The sequence below is a fragment of the Mixophyes fleayi genome, chromosome 2, assembly GCF_038048845.1.
Source record: "Mixophyes fleayi isolate aMixFle1 chromosome 2, aMixFle1.hap1, whole genome shotgun sequence".
NCBI classification, from domain to species: Eukaryota; Metazoa; Chordata; class Amphibia; order Anura; family Limnodynastidae; genus Mixophyes; species Mixophyes fleayi.
Window position 1 is genome coordinate 15,383,959 of NC_134403.1, and position 24,682 is coordinate 15,408,640.

Consider the following 24,682-nt stretch of genomic DNA (forward strand, 5'->3'; position numbering starts at 1 on the left):
CAGATATATATATGCTCATTTTTCCTTGCACCACATAGAGGTGAGAGGAAAACTGAGCGTATATTTTTACCACCATGTTCCTCACGGCTAATTGAATTCCCCCCTTAGGGTCAGAACCCCCAATGCCACAGCAGCTCAAATGACTGCAACCTCAGCTTTTGTGACCTGTATTAATGATGTGGGCGTGGTTTCAGCCCTCTGTAATGGAGTGGGAGAGGTAATAATTTGCTTTTCTTTTTTACCTTTATATAGTTAATATCTGAGAATATCAATTTTATGGTTTAGTGGTCCTCTCTTATTATTTTAACAATGATTTATCAGCTGAGGCGGAATATTCAATGGTTGCATAATAACTATGAACATGTATTTGTATTTTTACAGAATCTTTTCAATGATGGGGTGTTCAAGAGAAGTACCGGAGAACCAATAATAAGGTTATTAATGTTATTATATTATCTGCTAAAAATACATAAATAAAACTATTTCATTTTTGCTTGTTTCATACTCCACTTCAATACTTTATAACGACCAGATAATAAGAATAACCAGTGAGAATTGCATTGTGTCTACAGAGTAAAGCTGGGTACACACTACACTGTTTTCATCCAATAATCGGATAAATCAGCCGACATACGACCGCTCGTTCAAAAGTCGGGTCAGTGTGTGCAGTGACACGATGGTCGAAAGTCTGCCCAAATGGACGATTGTCGCCTAATTTGATTGGTCGTACCGTTTAATATTTTCGTTCCAATCTCGTTTCCGCTGTGTAGTGTGTATAAACTGCCGACCGATCCACAACAGTGAGTACGAAATTACAGTCATTGCTCACGACAACATGGTAGTAAAAAGTTGCTAAAGGGACGTCCGCTCTTCCCTTTATCGTCCAAACCAAGGCTGTGTGTATGCAGTCCATGGACCGAGCGATCGGACCATCGATTGCATGCAAAATTGCTTGGCATAAAAAGTTAGTCGAAATTTCTGTAGTGTGTACCCAGCTTAAGAGAAATTGTACTGTGCAATCTCTACACTGAAAAAAATCGGGACTATAGAGCCTTGACAGCAGAGAGAGTGGGTAAGTATATATTACAGCTCTCCAGGGGTTTTCGGGATGATTTAATGGGGGAGACGTCTCTTTCATCTCTTACACTGTTATTAGTACCCCCCCTGGGAGCCCCCTGGCCTTTGTATGATACTGAGCAGTCTTATCTGCATGTAACCTGCTCACTGTGCACAGCTGGGGACTGGGAGAGACACAGGAGGAAGCAGGAGACATTAATTCCTTTCTCTGCAAGTCCCCCCCACCCACATCACCCCCTCCCCAAATCATATCAGAGACACAAACATCACACCCGTTACTCACACACAGGAGGATCATTGCAAGGACCCAATCTCCCCATCCCAGGTAATGTGACAATGTCTTTGTTGTGTCTGTCTGTTTGCAATAATGAGCTGTATTTGTCATCTAGGCATATAGATGGGCACTGAGGATAGTGCAACGTTCCAAGGACGGATACAAAGTATCTATTGTTTAATACACATTTTAATAAATATTATGCATTTAAAAAAACGGTAACTGTGCCTTTATGACGACTGATACAACAATGCTTTTATCTCTGACAATCTGTTCGCAGCATAATGATTGGCATTCTGCCAGTTCCCCAGATTGCTTGGCCACAGGGTGGCGCTATGGAGTACATGTCATGTTGTTTCTGCTGACAAAGCCTTGTGACTGCTCCGTTAGGTGGATAAATGCAAACGTTTAGGAAACTAGACCTCTGCCCAGAATGAATCATGGCAATCAATTGGTAATAATCAAAAATGAACCCTGCAATGTATAAATATATGAATAAATAATATAAAATTGTATAAAATAAATAAGTATATTTAACCTTTAAAGTAAGGTAGCACCATTTTGTGGGTATTTTAAAGGTAAATATATCCCATCGTGTGCAGATTAGTTATTTTGTCTGTATATAGCGGTATGCTGCACATCTTAGCATAAGAAGAGTTACGCAGCGCCTGCAACACAATTAAAGAGGTGCAAAAATGACGTAAAAAAAGTATTTGTCTTCTGCAGTAGATGGCAGAGAGTGGGCATGAGCTGGTGACGGCATTCTGGGCAACAAGTGGGCAGGGTTAAGTGTATAATGGCACGATTTGCATCATCGTGGCCAGCGAGCGGCCTTTTGGGAGATTCTGCAAGGTCTCCTAATAATCTGGGAGACATTACGGCAGAGTATATGATAAATTAAAGTATAAAATACAAGAGAAGCTTAGATGAAAATAAATGCAAAGGATTAAACCATCTATCACAAAGAGCTGGCAATCGAGTTAGCTATTGGGAGCAGGGCCAGTGCAAGGATTCTCAGCACCCTAGGCAAAGCTATGACCTACCGCCCCACCACCCCAAAAAATTACCCACTTTGAACACCCTCACACACTTGACTTTTGTAAAAGAAAAATAGTAACTTTTACCTCCTTCTGGTTAGCAGTTAAGGCTGTGGTCCAGATGCACTGATGTCTGATGCAGAACGCTGTCAGAGGGGCAAACACAGGTATTCCAGAAGGAGGGGTTTCCAAATGTTAGACTTAAAAACAAAACAAAAAACTTGTGACAATAAGCCAGCAACAGCCCCACCTCTCTCCACATACATTACACCAATACCACCACCAGAGGTACAGACGAGGGGACAGAGACTGGCACAAAAATAGGAAGTGGAGGAACTGGCACAGGCAGAAGAAGGGGAGACAGGTGGGGCACAGGAAGTAGAAGGAGAAAGACTGGCACAAAAAGTGGAAGGAGAGTCTGGCACAGATAGGGGAAGAGTGGAGAGTCTGGCACAAATGGGAGAAGGGCAGAGAGGCTGGCACAGATGAGGAGGGCAGAGAGGCTGGTGCAGATGAGGAGCGCAGAGAGGCTGTGGCAGGCAGAGGTATGGCAGAGAAGCTGGCGCACATGAGAGAAGGGCAGAGAGGCTGGTATAGATGGGGGAAGAGCAAAGATGCTGGCACAGACAGAGGTAGGGCAGAGAGGCTGGCGCACATGAGGGAAGGGCAGAGAGGGTGGTACAGACGAGGGAAGGCAGAGAGGGTGGTGCAGGCGAGGGAAGGGCAGAGAAGCTTGCGTAGATGGGGAAGGGCATAGAGGTATAGATGGGGAAGGGCAGAGAGGTTGGCATAGATGGGGAAGGGCAGAGAGGGTGGTACAGATGAGGGAAGGGCAGAAAGGGTGGCATAAATGGGGAAAGGCAAAGAGGCTGGCGCAGACGAGGGAAGGGCAGAGAAGCTTGCGTAGATGGGGAAGGGCATAGAGGTATAGATGGGGAAGGGCAGAGAGGTTGGCATAGATGGGGAAGGGCAGAGAGGGTGGTACAGATGAGGGAAGGGCAGAAAGGGTGGCATAAATGGGGAAAGGCAAAGAGGCTGGCACAAACGGGAAGGGCAGAAATGATGGCATAGATGGGGGAATGGCAAAGAGGCTGGTACAAACAGGGGAAGGGCAGAAATGATAGAGGAAGGGCAGATATAATGGCACAGACAGCAGTGAAGATAAGAAAGACTGTGTATACAGAAAAGCATATAAAATTATAATATGTTTATCAAGATGTACTTACCTTCAGTTCCAGGGTGTCAACTCCATGTGCAGGGGCAAGGCTCAGCACCACAGTCCAATCCCAGGCTGTCAGCTCCATGTGCAGGGGCAAGGCTCAGCACCACAGTCCAGTCCCAGGCTGTCAGCTCCATGTGCAGGGGCAAGGCTCAGCACCACAGTCCAGTTCCAGGCTGTCAGCTCCATGTGCAGGGGCAAGGCTCAGCACCACAGTCCAGTCCCAGGCTGTCAGCTCCATGTGCAGGGGCAAGGCTCAGCACCACAGTCCAGTCCCAGGCTTCCAGCATCAAAGTGCAGGTGGGGGTCAGGATACATTCTACAGCAGCTGATGAAACCGCCCCCGATCCGCACTATCTTCTGAACACAGCATGTCACCCCGCAGAGAAAAAGCACCAAGAGCACAGGGGGAGTTGAATGGCAAGCGGACCAATCACAGGCCAGCAATGTCCTGACACTGAGAGCTCCAACCAATCACTGTGAGAATCGTCTGACAAACTGTCAGGCAATTCTCACTGTGATTGGTTGGAGCTTACTGTGTGAGGACATTGCTAGTCTGTGATTGGTCCGCTTGCCGCTCAGGACCCCTCTGCTTTTGGTGCAGCTCAGTCAGCCGACAGCAAGAGCAAGATTTCTTTCATCGGGAGACCACCATGATGAAGTGAGCTGGTAAAATGGCGCCGGCGCGGAACTTGCCAAAGCCACGCCGGCGCCTATGTAACTTAAAATATTTTTAATTTCTAGTTTATACTTGTTTTGACATTACTTACGGGCGGGTGGCGCCCTCAAAGGCCTGATTGGGAGAGATACAAGGCCTGAGTCATTAAGGAGAGTAAGGCAAAAAAAGGATTACATTTTCTCATGGACAAACCATGTTACAATGCAAGGGCTGTAAATTAGTTTATTATTTTGCACATATGTTAATTACTGGCAGTTGTTTCATGTAACACACAAATACTTGATAGCTTTATTTCTACACTGAAATTTAAAGATGATCTAGGACATGCCCTACCCCAACTATAAATCTAACATCACATTTTACATTTACCTCCCCCTCCAATGCAACAAGGTTTTGCCAAGGTGCAAAGTTAGTATTTTTTTTTGCTTTACCTTCCTTAATGACTCAGACACACAGAGGTTTAGAGGAGGGAACGTGTCTGCAGAAATGCTTCAACACTACTCATGTTTTTTTCAAGTTGCTTTAGATAAGGCATTGAAGCATGCTATATTCATGTGAAAAGGTACATTATCCTGTGTGGTATTAATCATTACATTCACACTGTTGTCACACTCGTTATTCTCTAGTGTTAATTAATGTACCCATAATGCACTGCGCGCTACATTCTAATCAATCCAGTTCTTTCACAATGTAGCAATTGATATGTGATAGTTATTATGTAACTGCAACTTGTGACCTATTTTGCTTATTGACGGTTCTTCACACCTTGTGTGAAATGGGCGCAGTGCTCTTTCTTCAGCTGACAGCGTGGCAGACTGGCTATTGCTCTGAGCACCCAAATCCTTGGCGAGTTCACAAAACGCACTTCAATAACTCTTTTAACATTTTAGTTTTTTTTAGAACATACAGGCAATGGGCAGCTCAGGAGCTGTGAACAAGTATTTTACATTTATTGTTTCCTCTTCTTCTTCTTCTTATTATTTTTATTATTTTTATTATTAGTAGTAGTAATGTTTATTTGGGCAGCATGGTGGCTCAGTGGTCAGCACTTCTGCCTCACAGCACTGGGGTCATGAGTTCAATTCCCGTCCATGGCCTTATATGTGTGGAGTTTGTATGTTCTCCCCATGTTTGCGTGGGTTTCCTTCTGGTGCTCCGGTTTCCTCCCACACTCCAAAAACATACTGGTAGGTTAATTGGCTGCTATCAAAATTGACCCTAGTCTCTGTGTATGTGTGTGTGTGTGTGTGTGTGTGTGTGTGTGTATATTAGGGAACTTAGACTGTAAGCCCCAATGGGGCAGGGACTGATGTGAGTGAGTTCTCTGTACAGCGCTGCGGAATTAGTGGCGCTATATAAATAAATGGTGATGATGATGATAACACTCGAATACTTTGCAGGGATTTAGAATTAGGAACAATCACAATAATAAAACAATATTAGGAATTAACTGACAGACAAAGAGATAATAGGGACCAGTTACTATATTCAAAATGTATTTTAGGGGGTCACAGTCTATTTAGTCGGGAATTAGTCAATGCCAGAGATAATGAATGAAAGTTATTGCATTGTGTGAGATATATGCGTATTTTGGAGATGTTTATTAGATTGTAAGCTTGTGATCAGCGCCCTCTTATGTCTTTGTCTGTCTGTTAATACACAGTCTTGTTTTATTGTTGTGTTTGTTCCCCATTGTAAAGCGTTGCAGAATATTCTAGCGCTATACACAGATCAGCCACAACATTAGAACCACCTGCGTAATATTATGTAGGTCCCCTCATGCTGTCATAACAGCTCTGACCCGTTGAGGCATGGACTCCACAAGACCTCTGATGGTGCCCTGTGGTATCTGGCACCAAGACGTTAGCAGCAGATCCTTTAATTATTATTATTCATTTTTACAATCTAAAGGGAGGGGAAGACAGACAGACACATGGATGAGACAGGAGAAACGGAGACGGAGTCGAGGAAGGGGGGAGAAGGGAAGAAGTGATGAGAAAGAGAGGTAGCCGACCGGTGGGAGGTTAGGCATGAGACTGGAAGGCTTTTAAGAAAAGGTGGGTTTTTAATGTTTGTTTGCAAGAGGACAGATTGGGGGAAGTTCTCATGGAGCCGGGGAGCTTGTTCCAATGGAGGGTTGCGGCGCGGAAGAAGTCTTGGATACGTGCGTGAGAGGAGATAATCAGAGGGGAGGAGAGGCGACGATCGCAGAGGGCGGGAGCGGGTGTTGAATAGAGATAAGGTTAGAGATGTAGGGAGCAGTTGAGTTGGCGAGTGGGGAGCTTGAAAAGGATTCTGTAGGGGAAGGGGAGCCAGTGAAGGGTTTGGTAGAATGGGGAGACAGAAGTGGAGCGACGAGAGAGGAAAATAAGCCTAGCGGCGGTGTTAAGTAAGAATCTAAGAGGAGCGAGATGAGAGAGGGGGAGGCCAATAAGGAGAGGGTTGCAGTAGTCCAAGCGGGAGATAATCAGGGAGTGGACGAGAGATTTGGTGGCATCCTGGGAGAGGAAGGGCCGTATGCGGGCAATGTTGCGAAGCTGGAAGCGGCAGGATTTAAGTCCTGTAAGTTATGAGCTGGGGCCTCCATGGCTCGGACTTGTTTTTCCAGCACATCTCACAGATGCTCGATGGGATTGAGATCTGGGGAATTTGGAGGCCAAGTCAACACCTTGAACCATTTGTCATGTTCTTCAAACCATTCCTGAACAATGTTTGGGGTGTGGCAGGGAGCATTATCCTGCTGAAAGAGGGCACTTCGAATTAAATGAGATACTATCACCCCTAAATCAGAATTCAAAGCTTTCGCATTCATAGCTTTCGATTTAATTTATTGGATTTATTAATTTTTTTTTTGTTCTTTGTTGAACTTCTTCATCTACAAATGTATCTATCGGAGTCTCACTATTTAGACTGTTTGCAGAAAGCTGTGTAATCATTTCCATTCATTCGTACAAGGTGTGTTGCTATACGAAGCTGTGGCGTGCTTAATCCATCACATTGCTTGTTAATAAGTTCTTTCAATGCACCTCTTATTAATATTTCAGGAACTAAGTGCGGGAGTCTCCCGGACATTCCGGGAGAGTTGGCAAGTATGCATTTAATCCACTGTGAAATATTAACAGAGGAGAGTGGATTATAATGAAAACTATTATTCAATCATAAAACAATACAAATCCTACTACCATCCCCCCTAACTTTTCACATAAGCTTGTATTAACATCAGCAAAACAATTCTATGAAACTGTTGTTCATAAGATACATTGTAAATGCTGATCTAGCAAGTAACTCTTAACTCAATAAATTAGAGGAACTAAAATTAAAAAGTTGCCTGCAGCAATTTTTATCTCACTTTTTGTTTATTTGCATTTGCACAAACTTACATTATGTCGCTGTTTTTAATTATTAGACAAATTTTAAAGCAAAGATTAATAAAGTTGTTTTTTAAGTATCGATAGACGTCATTGCCGTTGTAACCAGATAATCAATTTTATTCACATTGCTTGTCAGTGGTTTAATGTTGTGGCTGATCGGTGTAGAAATAAATATATATAATAATAATAATAATAATAATAATAATAATAATAATATAATAATAATAATAATAGATCTGCTTTAAAATGTATCTTGAAGCTGACGCATTCTAACAGATTCAAAATTACCACATGTGAGCGCAATTATTGTAGCGTACATTTACGCAAATTGCGCTGAACTCTACGTAAGTCTCTGTGGGGGTAACTGGGACGTAGTCCTTAAGCTGGGTACACACTACAGAATTTTACACCAACTTTTCATGCCGAGCGATTTTACATGCGATCGATGGTCCGATCGCTCGATCCATGGACTGCATACACACTAGCCTTGTTTAGGACGATAAAGGGAAGAGCGGATGTCCCTTTAGCGACTTTTTACAGCCATGTTATCGTGAGCAATGACTGTAATTTCGTACTCACTGTTGTGGATCGGACGGAAGTTTATACACACTACACAGCGGAAACAAGATTGGAACGAAAATATTACACGGTACGACCAACCAAATGAGGCGACAATCGTCCATTTGGGCAGACTTTCGACCATCGTGTCACTGCACACACTGACCCGACTTTTGAAGGAGCGGTCGTATGTCGGCTGATTTAGCCGATTATTGGATGAAAACTGTGTAGTGTGTACCTAGCTATACTAGGTAGTTGTTAATCTTCCCAGAGTACTTGGTTTACATGTTCACACAGTTCAAGTCATAAAATAATCACAGGGACAAAATGTACATTTACTGAACTGTAAAATAAATATAAGCAACATGTTGTTAGCACAAGTAATTATACTAGTGCAGCAATAGGGTTTACAAGGAATTGCTTGTTTCTTGGTCGAACACTAATCTTATGTTTAATATCGGCTGCTATTTGTTTTCCTGGTACTTTTACTAGATACTTTGCTCTTTCCGGCTCCTGACTGCGTTTTTCTATCACTATAATGGTTATTTGTGTTGCCTGTAGATATCACATGAAGTTTTCGGAATTCCATTGTACTGCAGTCAGCTCAGCGAATCTCTTATAACCCTGAGCAATGCAGATGATTATCTCTCCCGCCTTATATAAAGAGCCCCAGAGGCTGCTGGGAAGAAAAAACAATGTGTTTCATAAAAGTCACAGCAGACCGTGTGCAAGCCAAGAAATGAAAGTCATCTGCAGGTTCAAAAAAGCCTTTAATGTTAAATATTGTCTATCGGGCCAAGTGGCTGGGTATACAATGAACATGACATGTTACTTGCAAAGTGTATGTACAGAGCCACCAGTTACTGTGTGTAAAAGATAATTGCTACAGGAATATATAACGCAAGGTTATGGAACGCTCACTAATACAGTATCTGCTACACTTGTCTAAGTTCTCATTGCAACAATCTACTCACCTATAAATTATTCTTTGCATATATTTAACAACGAGCAGGTGAGGGACAGTTGTTGAACAGTGGATTCTGGCCACTGATCAGTCCAATCATGATTGGGTTTGCTGGTTCGTTTTGGACCCTCAGATGGAGCAATGGAGTAAATTGGATATAAGACACAAATCCGGTGGCATAGTGGTTAGCACTTCTGCCTTACAGCACTGGGTCATGAGTTCAATTCCCGAGTTCAATTCCCAACCATGGTGCTCTGGTTTCCTCCCGCATTCCAAAAAAACCATACTGGTAGGTTAATTGGCTGCTAACAAATTGACCCTAGTCTTTGTGTGTCTGTGTGTGTGTGTGTTAGGGAATTTAGACTGTAAGCCCCAATGGGGCAGGGACTGATGTGAGTTCTCTGTACAGCGCTGCGGAATTAGTGGCGCTATATAAATAAATGGTGATGATGATGATGATGAAATCTGTGTGATGTGATTGGACTGTGTGTGGCAGAACAACCTGTACAGCGGTAACTAAAATACTTATCGCTTATGTGCAGGGGCGGGCAGGGCCGGGGGGCATCGGCCCCGGGCCGCTCATATTCTCCGCTTAAGGGCCGGCCGCCCCCTGATATCATTTTTCAGGATTTTTACCTGCGGCCGCATCAAAGTCTCCCAGCCCGCGCCTGCTTACATGCTAAATCTTCCTTAATAAAAATACAGGAACTAAATAATATACCAATATAGGGCCTCAGTTAGACCGAGAAGCAAAGCAAATAAATGGAGGACATTTGCACATAGGCAAAGCTATGCTCCACTGCAGGGGGGAAATCACACATGTGTGGACAGATTTGGAGTTAGGTCGGGTCCTACCTCAATTCTACATTGCAGTGTAAAAATAAAAATAAAATAAAATACAACTATATCTGTATGTCAGACTGATATGAAAAAAGACTGAAAACAGATGGGATGCGACACCGGGGATGGCTGGGAACGTTTGGCCTGGAGGGGATGAAACACAAGCAAGAGGCTCAGGCACTTCTACCACCGCAACGGAAATATGATCATGGCAAAAAACTTGCGGCCTTGTTCTGTCTAATGTGGATGTGGTTTTATATAGCCAATTATATAAAAATATTATGTCTTAGGGCAATAGTCAAATACAATATCTACCAACTCCATCATACAAAGCAGAGACTATTTTACTGACCTCTATACAATACACAGAGCATTCTAATGACCTCTATACAATACAGAAGGCATTCTAGTGACATCTATACAATACAGAGAGCATTCTAGTGACATCTATACAATATAGAGAGCATTCTAGTGACATCTATACAATACAGAGAGCATTCTAGTGACCTCTATACAATACAGAGGCCATTTTACTGACCTTTATACAATACAAAGAGCATTCTAGTGACATCTATACAACACAGAAAACATTTTACTGACCTCTGCACAATACAGAGAGCATTCTAGTTACATTTATAGAATACAGAGAGCATTCTACTGACCTCTGTACAACACATAGAGCATTCTAGTGACATCTATACAATACAGGGAGCATTCTAGTGACATCTATAGAATACAATGATCATTCTGCTGACCTCTATACAATACAGAGAGCATTCTATCGACCTCTATACAATACAGAGATCATTCTAGTGACATCTATACAACACATAGAGCATTCCACTGACCTCTATACAACACAGAGATCATTTTACTGACCTCTATACAATACAGAGAGCATTCTACTGACCTCTATACAATACAGAAAGCATTCTAGTGACATCTATACAACACAGAGAGCATTCTACTGACCTCTATACAATACAGAAGGCATTCTAGTGACATATATACAATACAGAGAGCATTCTAGTGACATCCATACAACACAGAGAGCATTCTAGTGACATCTATACAATACAGAGAGCATTCTAGTGACCTCTATACAATACAGAGGCCATTTTACTGACCTTTATACAATACAAAGAGTATTCTAGTGACATCTATACAACACAGAAAACATTTGACTGACCTCTGCACAATACAGAGAGCATTCTAGTGACATTTATAGAACACAGAGAGCATTCTACTGACCTCTATACAATACATAGAGCATTCTAGTGACCTCTATACAATACAGAGAGCATTCTAGTGACATTTATATAATACAATGATCATTCTGCTGACCTCTATACAATACAGAGAGCATTCTACTGACCTCTGTACAATACAGAGGGCATTCTACTGACCTCTATACAATACAGAGAGCATTCTACTGACATCTATACAACACAGTGAGCATTCTACTGACCTCTATACAATACAGAGAGCATTCTACTGACCTCTATACAACACAGAGATCATTTTACTGACCTCTATACAATACAGAGAGCATTCTACTGACCTCTATAAAATACAGACAGCATTCTATTGACATCTATACAACACAGAGAGCATTCTACCGACCTCTGTACAATACAGAGAGCATTCTAGTGACATATATACAACACATAGAGCATTCTACTGACCTCTATACAACACAGAGATCATTTTACTGACCTCTATACAATACAGAGAGCATTCTACTGACCTCTATACAATACAGAGAGCATTCTAGTGACATCTATATAACACAGAGAGCATTCTACTGACCTCTATACAACACAGAGATCATTTTACTGACCTCTATACAATGCAGAGAGCATTCTACTGGCATCTATACAACACATAGATCATTTTACTGACCTCTAAACAATACAGGGAGCATTCTACTGACCTTTGTTCAATACAGAGATCATTTTACTGATCTTTATACAATGCAAAGAGCATTCTAGTGACATCTATAGAATACAGAGAGCAGTATAGTGAATCTGTACAATACAGAGAGCATTCTAGTGACCTCTATACAATACAGAGAGCATTCTAGTGACCTCTGTACAATGCAAGAGTTCATTTTACTGACCTCTATACAATACAAAGAGCATTCTACTGACCTCTATAGAACACAGAGAGCATTCTACTGACCTCTATACAACACAGAGATCATTTTACTGACCTCTATACAATACAGAGAGCATTCTAGTGACATCTATAGAATACAGAGAGCAGTATAGTGACATCTGTACAATACAGAGAGCATTCTAGTGACCTCTATACAATACAGAGATCATTTTACTGACCTTTATACAATACAAAGAGCATTCTAGTGACATCTATACAACACAGAGAACATTTTTCTTACCTCTATACAATACAGAGAGCATTCTAGTGACATCTATAGAATACAATGATCATTCTGCTGACCTCTATACAATACAGAGTGCATTCTATTGACCTCTGTACAATGCATGGACACTAGAGCAATGAACTAGAGGCATCCCTGATATTCTTGAGCTAGGTGGGGGGAAGGCGTTGTAGCGTGACGGAAAGGTGCCTAACATAGAATCATGTCACACTCAGTCACCATAGACTGTCACTAGTTACTTAGTAGTCAGCCTAAATGTAATTTAATGACGACTAGATAAACAGAGCAGATAAGCACCTTCATAACCATTTCTAAAGCAGTTCTAGAGCCATGAGGTGCAGTTGGATAATTTAAGAATACAAAAGTGCCAAGATATGATTAATGAAAATATTTTATTCTTATATATTAATTTATAAAAAATGTCACCGTGCTTAAAGATGAATGTGCCCTGCTATTGTAAACCTATCACCCATTTATTTTATGTTTATGTTTTATCAGCTAGAATGAAAACAGAACCAGGTTACGAAGCCGAAGGCCTTCAAAACTCCATCAACAAAAATATGGCGCAAGAGATAAATACACGGCCGTGTTGTGGGACTTGCCACGCAAATGATATTCTCCAGAGTTTAAACATTTCCAGGCAAAGCGGAGTGTTTACAGATGTTACTCTTCTAGTAGACGATAAGATGTTTCCCTGCCATAGAGTCGTCTTGTCTTCCAAAAGCCCTTACTTCCGGGCCATGTTTAGCAACAGCCTTAAGGAGACCAATCTCAACAACGTGACCCTTCGTGACGTATCAGCTTCAACTCTTGGTCTTGTTTTGGACTTCATGTATGAAGGTAAACTTGCACTACAAGAAGACAACGTCCAGGACGTTCTACAGGTATCTGATTTACTCAACATTTGTAGCTTACGAGATCAGTGTGTGAAATTCATTGACGGACAGTTGGACCCTTCCAACTGTGTAGGCATCATGAAGTTCGCAGACATGTTCTCCATCCCTTCTTTGTCCGAGAAAAGCAAGAAGCTGATGCTGGAGGGTTTTGTGGAGGTCTCCTGCCATGAGGAGTTTCTGCAGTTGAGTAAAGAAGAACTGATTGAGTACTTGTCCAACGATGATCTAGTGGTCAACAGGGAAGAATTTGTCTTCGAGGCAGTCATGAGATGGGTCAAGGAAGATAAAAGCATGGAAAGAAAAGCTCTGAGGGACCTTCTGGAACATGTGAGGTTGCCCTTGCTGGACCCAGCTTATTTTCTGGAGAAGGTGGAAACAGACAAGACCATTCAAGGCTGTCCTGACTGCTTCCCTCTGTTGCATGAGGCTCGGATGTATCATATTCTTGGAAACCGGCTCAATTCCGTCAGAGTGAGACCGAGAAGGTGACAATGCGATATTGTAAAATATGGGGGAAGGTCTATCACTGTTAAACATTGACTCAACCCTGCCTATAATTCACACAGAAACCTCTGTTCCCCTAGGTATCCAGAATCTCACCACTACTTCACTGGTCCCGCTAATGGTTAATACTCTTGCTAGGAGAATTTGTCATTTTCAACAGCACCCTACTCTCTTGTAGTGAGTTGTTGGGTTCTTGCAATTGAAAATTCTCCTACCTCCTACTACAGGTGAACACACTACTCCCTCACAATTATAGTGTTCGGATATTGAACATGACAGAATTGGTGACAGCATCATGAAGCCAGAGTTAAATATATGTCTCAGCTTTTTTGCACGTTCCATAGACTCATAACCTCTATCCACATTTAGTTATATTTACTTTGTCTCAACCATTGCACACATGGAATGCTCCTCTCAGCCAATCGCAGCATCTTGCTAGTCACAGCACACGTCCTGTAACCGACAGTTATCAGACTTACACAAGACAAACTTCATTAGGGTCTACGCCCAGCAACTTTTTTTTTATAAAAGTCGATCATTCAGCCATCGATCATTAACCCCTCATAAAGCCATTGTTAACTCCCTCTCATCAGCATCCGTCATTACTCACCCAATCCTCACATTGCCCTCCACCCGACCACTCTCCCCAACACTCAGATGGGTATAAAGTCCTGTCTGGGGCTTTCCATGCCCTCTGCCTGCGGCTACATTAGAGAACATTAATTAGCTGCTGTGTTGGCAGATTACTTCTTTCTTCAATCTCCTACTCAGACTTTCAGACTTATATAAAAAGATTAAGAGAAGGGTTCGGGACCCATCATTGGGGGGCACCTGACACACCCTCTGTGCACACCAATGCTTAGAGTAAAAGTTCATTTTTATAGAACCTCCATTTCTAAACTGGTCCTCGTCTGGGACACCCCCATCCTATACCTGAAGCAGGAAGCAGCCAGGAGTTGATTGCACTGTGAGTGCAAGTGGGAGACAATTCCTACCTGTTCCATAATGCTCACTGAGATTGGTCTATTGAGGTCTATGGAGAAGACATGGGCCGACTTGAGCTCACAACATCAATCCCCCTATAATTGAACATTAAACAGAACCACACACCTTGGGCTGGCTGCTTATTGATACAGCGGATAGAGGGATCTATATATAATTGAGACATTCGCCTAGTGTTAGATTGGAGAGATGATGTGGCAGATCTCGATAGGTGTGGCTTTAGCACGGGAGAGAAGGACTCCTTTCAAATATAGGTGTAAACTTTTAGAGCATCCCACCGGGAGTTGCAAGGGAGAACTCAGTGAAGTCTGCCGTCCTGTGAGACCCAGTCATTTCTAGTTATTATACCTTAATGTTATTTACTACTCTAGCAGCCAATCAGCAGTCAGCTTTCATTGATCTAGGACGGAGGTAGGCAAACTGTGGTCTGATTGGCAAAACATGCTGGGACATGTAGTTCCACAACAGAGAGCCAGATTGTGAGAGAATGATCTAGGACATGTTAGGCGATGAGAGCAATGTTTAATGATTATTATACTATACCAATGCATTGCACTATACTTCCAGATTCATGGACTTGTCAGAGTTGATCATTATCATTGGCGGCTATGACGAAAAGGGGGTCTTAAAGTTACCGTACATTGACAGCTATGACCCCAAAAGAGGACAGTGGACGGCGTTATCTGGGGTCCCTGGATACACCAAATCTGAACCCGCAGTCTGCACATTAAAGAATAACATTTATATGTCAGGTAAGAAGATCCCTTAATAAACACATTGGGCCTGATTCATTAAGGAGAGCAAGGCAAAAAAAGGAGTAAATTTGATCCTGGACAAACCATGTTACAATGCAAGGGGTGCAAATTAGTTTATTATTATGCAAATAAAGAAAATACAGGCGCTTTTATTATGTTGCCCACAAATACTTGATAACTTTATTTTTACACTGAAATTGAAAGTATATCTAGGACATGCCCTACCACAACTGTAAATATGTCCCCACTTTTTAAATTTATCTCCCCCTCCAATGCAACATGGTTTTGCCCAGGTGCAAAGTTACTCATTTTTTTGCTTTGCTCTTCTCAATGATTCAGACTCATTGTCTTAACACCCATCACAATTATGTCAACAAATGGTTTTATTTCAGCACAGAGATCTCTTGTTTTACTGAGTGTTGTGCATTGTACGGATATGGTAAAACAAGTGCACTTTTGTGTCTCTTCTATTTATACTACTGTTATAAGATCTCATGCAAGCCTTCTGCCTTTCGGTCACTAGGTGGCAGCGTTGTGTACAGTCTATGTTATTGATGGTGATACTGTACAGCCACAAAGACTAGTTTATAACTATCACGGCTATAAAAAACAAATTCTGTTATTGACATCATTCATTTATCAATAAAAAGTAAAAATAGATTAATAAAATTTAAAAAAAATAAATTTGAATACTATTGGCCTTTGAAAAAATGCTTTCTTCAAATACTAAAGCATTATTCATTCTTCTCGTTATCGACATCTTGAAATGAAGCACTTTAAATAGTCTTCTCCGCTGCGATGCTTGTTCGATAGCCTGGTGGTAATCTCGCCCTGTATAAGGCGAATGCGCCCTCTAATAAATATGTCCCGATATTTTGCACTGATCTGATGCAGTAACCAGAATCAACCAATCAGTAATTGGTTACATAGTTTAATTTGCACTACAAAGATCAAAGCTAATTGCTGGTTGCTATGGATACATGCACTAAAATGACCCCTCTATGTCTGCGCAAACCAGTTGGCGTCTTGACTCTAATCCTGGTGAGTTTTTGCAGCCTGGCTTCGTCCATCCGTACCGCAGTGTGTAAGGATTGTGTTACTTGTGGGCTCACAGTTCATTATTACCCCCCCCAGGAGGTCACATAAACAGCCACCATGTCTGGATGCTTAACGCTCACATCAATAGCTGGGTAAAGGTCGCCTTGCTGAATACGGGCAGGTGGAGGCACGGAATGGTGGCATTAAAAGGCCAGGTAAGTGCATTACAGTTAGCGCTGACAACTTTTACTGTCCTCTTTGGTAGGACTACGGTGGCATATATATATATATATATATATGGCACTCTGAGCATGGCTGCAGAGTAAACCTTTCCTGACACTCTCATTCCTTAGATCTACTGTGTTGGAGGCTTTGACGGTCTGAAGAGGTTGAACACGGTGGAACGCTACAACTCGTTCACCAACGTCTGGTCCCAGGTCGCCCCCATGTTGGAAGCCGTCAGCTCCGCGGCGGTTGTTTCCTGTACGAACAAGCTCTACGTCATTGGCGGATCTGTGGCGGATAATACAAGCACGGACACGGTACTGTTTGACGCTCGAGGATACATATTTTAAGCCACGGGCACTGGGCATTCCTGATGAAGCACATAAAGTGCCGTCTGTACCTCTCAGTCTGTAGGAGGGACAGAGGGGACAACACAACTGAGTCCATGTAATCACTTGGATTTTAAAAAAAGGAAAAATAATGTTTGTGCAGAATCTCCCTGATAATGTTGCCTATTACTGAATACATTAACTAGAGTTTCAGGTACTCTTAAAATGAAATAACGAATTCAGGATATAGTAGTTAAAAATAGGTTAGAAACATCTAAGTAAATAATTGTTATATCGGCTCCTTGTCAGAAAGTGGTCGCAGCTTCTGCTTTTACAGTTATTTTCCAACTGTAGTAACTTGAAATGTATCAGTTCATTATTAGACTATTGTTTAACATGTAACATTTAGCACCTTATAATTAGATTCTGTTTATGTGTTGGACCCTTGTTTTCCGTTCCCCAGGTTCAGTGCTATGATCCGGAGGAGAACACGTGGAAGGTTCTGACACCAGCCCCTTTCAGCAGAGAACATATAAGCGGCGTTGAATTGGACGGGACCATTTACGTTGTGGGGGGATTAATGAGCGCAGTCTTCAGTTACAGCCCAGCAGCAGACACGTGGAGCGAGGCGGCCGCTTTACCCGGACCCCTGGTGAGAAGTATATTCTAGGGTAGTGGTTCTCAAACTTTCTCAGTTCGAGGCACCCTTAGGGTCACCATAATTTTTCAAGACACCTATTGCCAAAATAATTACCGGGTAGTCCCGCTTTTTAAGTAGTTGGGTCAAAATAACGTAAGATGTATTTAGGCCCCTTTACCATCATATTGTGCCCCTTCACCATATCACTCTGTCCCCCCACTTCGCCATCTCACACTCTGTGTCCCCCTTTTCATCAGCATCTCACTCTGCCCCCCCTTCAGCATCTCACTCTGTCCCTCCTTCAGAATCTCACTCCGTCCCCCCTTCAGCATCTCACTCTGTTCCCCACTTCAGCATCTCTCTCTGTCCCCCCTTCAGTATTTCACTCTGTCCCCCCTTCAGCATCTCACTCTGTCCCCTCTTTCAGCATCTCACTCTGTCCCCCCTTCAGCATCTCACTCTGTCCCCCCTTCAGCATCTCACTCTGTCCCCCCTTCAACATCTCTCTCTGTCCCCCCTTCAGAATCTCACTCTGTCTCCCCTTCAGCATCTCACTCTGTCCCCCCACTTCAGCATCTCACTCTGTCCCCCCCTTCAGCATCTCACTCTGTCCCTCCTTCAGAATCTCACTCTGTCCCCCCCTTTAGCATCTCACTCTGTCCCCCCTTCAGCATCTCACTCTGTCCCCCCACTTCAGAATCTCACTCTGTCTCCCACTTCAGAATCTCACTCTGTCCCCCCTTCAGCATCTCTCTCTGCCTCCCCTTCAGCATCTCACTCTGTCCCCCCTTCAGCATCTCTCTCTGTCCCCCCTTCAGCATCTCACTCTGTCCCCCCTTCAGCATCTCACTCTGTCTCCCCCTTCAGCATCTCACTCTGTCCCCCCTTCAGAATCTCACTCTGTCCCCCCTTCAGCATCTCACTCTGTCCCTCCTTCAGAATCTCACTCTGTCCCCCCCTTTAGCATCTCACTCTGTCCCCCCTTCAACATCTCTCTCTGTCCCCCCTTCAGAATCTCACTCTGTCTCCCCTTCAGCATCTCACTCTGTCCCCCCACTTCAGCATCTCACTCTGTCCCCCCCTTCAGCATCTCACTCTGTCCCTCCTTCAGAATCTCACTCTGTCCCCCCCTTCAGCATCTCACTCTGTCCCTCCTTCAGAATCTCACTCTGTCTCCCACTTCAGAATCTCACTCTGTCCCCCCTTCAGCATCTCTCTCTGCCTCCCCTTCAGCATCTCACTCTGTCCCCCCTTCAGCATCTCTCTCTGTCCCCCCTTCAGCATCTCACTCTGTCCCCCCTTCAGCATCTCACTCTGTCTCCCCCTTCAGCATCTCACTCTGTCCCCCCTTCAGAATCTCACTCTGTCCCCCCTTCAGCATCTCACTCTGTCCCTCCTTCAGAATCTCACTCTGTCCCCCCCTTTAGCATCTCACTCTGTCCCCCCTTCAGCATCTCACTCTGTCCCCCCACTTCAGAATCTCACTCTGTCCCCCCACTTCAGAATCTCACTCTGTCCCCCCTTCAGCATCTCTCTCTGCCTCCCCTTCAGCATCTCACTCTGTCCCCCCTTCAGAATCTCACTCTGTCCCCCCCTTCAGCATCTCTCTCTGCCTCCCCTTCAGCATCTCACTCTGTCTCCCCCTTCAGCATCTCACTCTGTCCCCCCTTCAGAATCTCACTCTGTCCCCCCTTCAGCATCTCACTCTGTCCCTCCTTCAGAATCTCACTCTGTCCCCCCCTTTAGCATCTCACTCTGTCCCCCCTTCAACATCTCTCTCTGTCCCCCCTTCAGAATCTCACTCTGTCTCCCCTTCAGCATCTCACTCTGTCCCCCCACTTCAGCATCTCACTCTGTCCCCCCCTTCAGCATCTCACTCTGTCCCTCCTTCAGAATCTCACTCTGTCCCCCCCTTCAGCATCTCACTCTGTCCCTCCTTCAGAATCTCACTCTGTCTCCCACTTCAGAATCTCACTCTGTCCCCCCTTCAGCATCTCTCTCTGCCTCCCCTTCAGCATCTCACTCTGTCCCCCCTTCAGCATCTCTCTCTGTCCCCCCTTCAGCATCTCACTCTGTCCCCCCTTCAGCATCTCACTCTGTCTCCCCCTTCAGCATCTCACTCTGTCCCCCCTTCAGAATCTTACTCTGTCCCCCCTTCAGCATCTCACTCTGTCCCTCCTTCAGAATCTCACTCTGTCCCCCCCTTTAGCATCTCACTCTGTCCCCCCTTCAGCATCTCACTCTGTCCCCCCACTTCAGAATCTCACTCTGTCCCCCCACTTCAGAATCTCACTCTGTCCCCCCTTCAGCATCTCTCTCTGCCTCCCCTTCAGCATCTCACTCTGTCCCCCCTTCAGCATCTCTCTCTGTCCCCCCTTCAGCATCTCACTCTGTCCCCCCTTCAGCATCTCACTCTGTCCCCCCCTTCAGCATCTCACTCTGTCCCCCCTTCAGAATCTCACTCTGTCCCCCCTTGAGCAACTAACTCCGTCCCCCCTTCAGAATCTCACTCTGTCCCCCCTTCAGCATCTCTCTCTGTCCCCCCTTCAGCATCTCACTCTGTCCCCCCTTCAGCATCTCTCTCTGTCCCCCCTTCAGAATCTCACTCTGTCTCCCCTTCAGCATCTCTCTCTGTCCCCCCTTCAGCATCTCACTCTGTCCCCCCTTCAGAATCTCACTCTGTCCCCCCTTCAGCATCTCACTCTGTCCCTCCTTCAGAATCTCACTCTGTCCCCCCCTTTAGCATCTCACTCTGTCCCCCCTTCAGCATCTCACTCTGTCCCCCCACTTCAGAATCTCACTCTGTCCCCCCACTTCAGAATCTCACTCTGTCCCCCCTTCAGCATCTCTCTCTGCCTCCCCTTCAGCATCTCACTCTGTCCCCCCTTCAGAATCTCACTCTGTCCCCCCCTTCAGCATCTCTCTCTGCCTCCCCTTCAGCATCTCACTCTGTCTCCCCCTTCAGCATCTCACTCTGTCCCCCCTTCAGAATCTCACTCTGTCCCCCCTTCAGCATCTCACTCTGTCCCTCCTTCAGAATCTCACTCTGTCCCCCCCTTTAGCATCTCACTCTGTCCCCCCTTCAACATCTCTCTCTGTCCCCCCTTCAGAATCTCACTCTGTCTCCCCTTCAGCATCTCACTCTGTCCCCCCACTTCAGCATCTCACTCTGTCCCCCCCTTCAGCATCTCACTCTGTCCCTCCTTCAGAATCTCACTCTGTCCCCCCCTTCAGCATCTCACTCTGTCCCTCCTTCAGAATCTCACTCTGTCTCCCACTTCAGAATCTCACTCTGTCCCCCCTTCAGCATCTCTCTCTGCCTCCCCTTCAGCATCTCACTCTGTCCCCCCTTCAGCATCTCTCTCTGTCCCCCCTTCAGCATCTCACTCTGTCCCCCCTTCAGCATCTCACTCTGTCTCCCCCTTCAGCATCTCACTCTGTCCCCCCTTCAGAATCTTACTCTGTCCCCCCTTCAGCATCTCACTCTGTCCCTCCTTCAGAATCTCACTCTGTCCCCCCCTTTAGCATCTCACTCTGTCCCCCCTTCAGCATCTCACTCTGTCCCCCCACTTCAGAATCTCACTCTGTCCCCCCACTTCAGAATCTCACTCTGTCCCCCCTTCAGCATCTCTCTCTGCCTCCCCTTCAGCATCTCACTCTGTCCCCCCTTCAGCATCTCTCTCTGTCCCCCCTTCAGCATCTCACTCTGTCCCCCCTTCAGCATCTCACTCTGTCCCCCCCTTCAGCATCTCACTCTGTCCCCCCTTCAGAATCTCACTCTGTCCCCCCTTGAGCAACTAACTCCGTCCCCCCTTCAGAATCTCACTCTGTCCCCCCTTCAGCATCTCTCTCTGTCCCCCCTTCAGCATCTCACTCTGTCCCCCCTTCAGCATCTCTCTCTGTCCCCCCTTCAGCATCTCACTCTGTCCCCCCTTCAGCATCTCACTCTGTCTCCCCCTTCAGCATCTCACTCTGTCCCCCCTTCAGCATCTCACTCTGTCTCCCCCTTCAGCATCTCACTCTGTCCCCCCTTCAGAATCTCACTCTGTCCCCCCTTCAGCATCTCACTCTATCCCCCCTTCAGCATCTCACTCTGTCCCCCTTCAGCATCTCTCTCTGCCCCCCCTTCAGCATCTCTCTCTGCCCCCCCTTCAGCATCTCTCTCTGTCCCCCCCTTCATCATCTCACTCTGTCTCCCCTTCACTCTCCGTTCCTTTACTTTCCTTCTTTCCTCATTTTCTGCTGTCCTCTGTCCTGATGTCCTCTCTGCTGCTCCTCACTGACACTGTCGGACGTGATGACGTTACGCCCGGCAGGCAGTGAGAACAGTCAGGAGGAGGATCCGGCGCTGGATTGGTAACTACTTTTTTTTATTTATTTATGTTAATAGTATCTCTGCCCTCTGAAAACCAGCTTCTATGCAGCACTAAGGTTAAATAATCGCAACATTGTTTCAACAGTAAAAAACTGATATCAGAGACCGATGTGTGACAGGTTTTACGCTATGCTCAGATTCCCCGGATCATCATTACTGTGATTGATGGGCTTTTCTTTCAATCCCATGTCATTCTAGCTATTCATTTGTCTATTTGCCTTGAAACCACGTCAATCAATGTAACGTGATACAACATGTCACAGCCGCCCTTAGAATGAAGTAGGAGCAAAATCTAAAGAATAAGTTTGTATATCGTTGTCAGTTTTGCTTTATAGTGTGAACGTTATTGCTGAAATAGCTCTGTTTACTCTGAAAATAACAATTAGTTGCTCATTGGATGCTTCCATATTTCTGCGTAGGTCCCAAGCCACTGACTTGTGTTGAGTAAACTGCTCCGTACAGCAGAACTCCATACATGTTTTACCTGTGGGTACATACAGCATAGTGCAGCCCACCTACCGCTACCAGAAGCAGGAGAAGACCCTCTCGGAGCTTCATCATCAATATTTATTTATACAGCGCCAGCAAATTCCGTAGCCCTTTACAATTAATTTTTGTCTGGTTGTGAGTCTCACTGACACTGCGTCACGGTTTATTTGCAGGAAAGTTGTGGTTTGACGGTGTGCGGCGGGAAGATCTACATCATGGGCGGCAGAGACGAGAATGGGAAAGGGACGGACAGGTCTTTAGTGTTCGATCCAACAACGAAAACGTTGTCTGAAGTACGAGCTTTGCTGCGCGGCACCAGTCACCACGGCTGCGTCACCATCCTGCAGAGACTGAGGACATAACTGGCCCTCAAACCCGCTTCTACAAAGACAGAAGAACTAGCGTCTCACACAAGTGCGCCGGACCGCCGCCTTCTGCGCTGCACCGGTCCAGCAGCGACACGAAAGAGAGAACGTATGGGGCCGGAATAGACGCCAACTAGAATAAAACCTGCCAAAATGTGACTAATGTATCATGAATAAATAATAAATACTGTGTAATATCCTTGATATATGCACATTTTCTGTATACTAAGGTAAAAGTGCGCTGGAGGAAAATTTGAATAATTGGGATAAATAATTCATTATGGCAAATAGGCAACAACGCTGAATTTATTTCGAATGTCAACATTGTTTTATTTGCTGTAATAAAGGACAACGACACCATTGGATCCAAAATTTGAAATAGTAACCCCAACCCCCCTTTTGTTCCCCCTGATCCGAATTGTTTGAGTGACCCTCCTTCTGTGTTGTTAGGGTCACTGATGGAATCAGGTCCTCGCAGAGATGGGACTGATTTGGGATTAGTCCGGAACAGAGAGGCGTGGGCCCCATCACACTGACGCTTCTGGACGCTGACGCGTTGGTCCCAGGACAATAATGATTGGTCCTGGGAATTTTAATGCCAGCGGCCCAGTGAACCATTACGACGGGGGCAGGAGGCTAGTTCAAGATCAAACCTTTCTTTATTGCATCAGGGACCCAACATTAATACGATAGGGAGGACCCGGAAGAAAGGTCTCCATAATTTAGGTAAGAAGGCTAAACACTTACTGGTGGTCACAAGCATCATGTTCGCCGAGAGAAAGAGATTTCCCTTCAAAGTAGACAATAGCGACACTCTCTGGTGCTGAACAAAATATCGGCCATGGCTGCACGTTCGTTATACCTTCACCATTTACCATCATCATCATTTATATAGCGCCACTGATTCCGCAGCGCTGTACAGAGAACTCACTCACATCAGTCCCTGCCCCATTGAGCTTACAGTCTAAATTCCCTAACATACACAGACAGACACACAGACTAGGGCCAATTTGTTAGCAGCCAAATTAACCAGTATGTTTTTGGAGTGTGGGAGGAAACCGGAGCACCCGGAGGAAACCCACGCAAACACGGGGAGAACATACAAACTCCACACAGATAAGGCCATGGTTGGGAATTGAACTCATGACCCCAGCGCTGTGAGGGAGAAGTGCTAACCACCAAGCCACCGTGATGCCCATTGTTTCTAGTTTAATATCACATGCTCATAAAACAATCCAGCTTCAGTTATTTAGGCCTCTTACTCCATAGCAAAAAATAGTTCTCTGCAGACAGCATCGTCTTGTACATCTCACAACAGAACGCCATGGGTGCTATCGATACAGTATTGTTTGTGGCAATGTAGCAGCTTACCAATGGCCATGTCAGTCTCTAGTTTAAAGGAATTCTTGTAACGGAAACAATAAGCCAGACTACCTTAATCATCACTTTTTCAGTATCAGAATGTATGGAAAAAAATCAGTTATTGATACAGTGCGGCCACAACCTCTCCTCTGCCCCCTCCGTTCTCCCTCCGTACATCTCTCTCTCCTTCTCCCCTCGTCTCCCTGAGCTAACACTCGTCCATCTGTTTGACTGTATTATGTTGTATAATTCTCCAACTCGGCCCAGTTACATCACATTCTC

The 24,682-nt window shown here is 44.7% G+C and overlaps 1 protein-coding gene across 4 annotated transcripts; it reads left to right on the forward strand.

Annotated features, from left to right (window-relative positions):
- On the forward strand, nucleotides 1-23,235 carry LOC142140724 (kelch-like protein 35). Of its 4 annotated transcripts, XM_075198548.1 has the most exons (8): nucleotides 1-434; nucleotides 996-1,072; nucleotides 12,919-13,801; nucleotides 15,390-15,574; nucleotides 16,712-16,830; nucleotides 16,969-17,157; nucleotides 17,633-17,821; nucleotides 22,847-23,235. In XM_075198548.1, the coding sequence occupies exons 1-8, from the start codon at nucleotides 310-312 to the stop codon at nucleotides 23,033-23,035; spliced, it is 1,956 nt and encodes a 651-aa protein (XP_075054649.1). In that variant the 5' UTR covers nucleotides 1-309; the 3' UTR covers nucleotides 23,036-23,235. The 4 variants fall into 4 exon arrangements, with proteins under 4 accessions (XP_075054649.1, XP_075054648.1, XP_075054650.1 ...); XM_075198547.1 differs by lacking the exons at nucleotides 1-434; nucleotides 996-1,072 and adding an exon at nucleotides 1,088-1,402; XM_075198549.1 differs by lacking the exons at nucleotides 1-434; nucleotides 996-1,072 and adding an exon at nucleotides 1,742-1,805.
- Nucleotides 23,236-24,682: the final 1,447 nt, after the last annotated feature.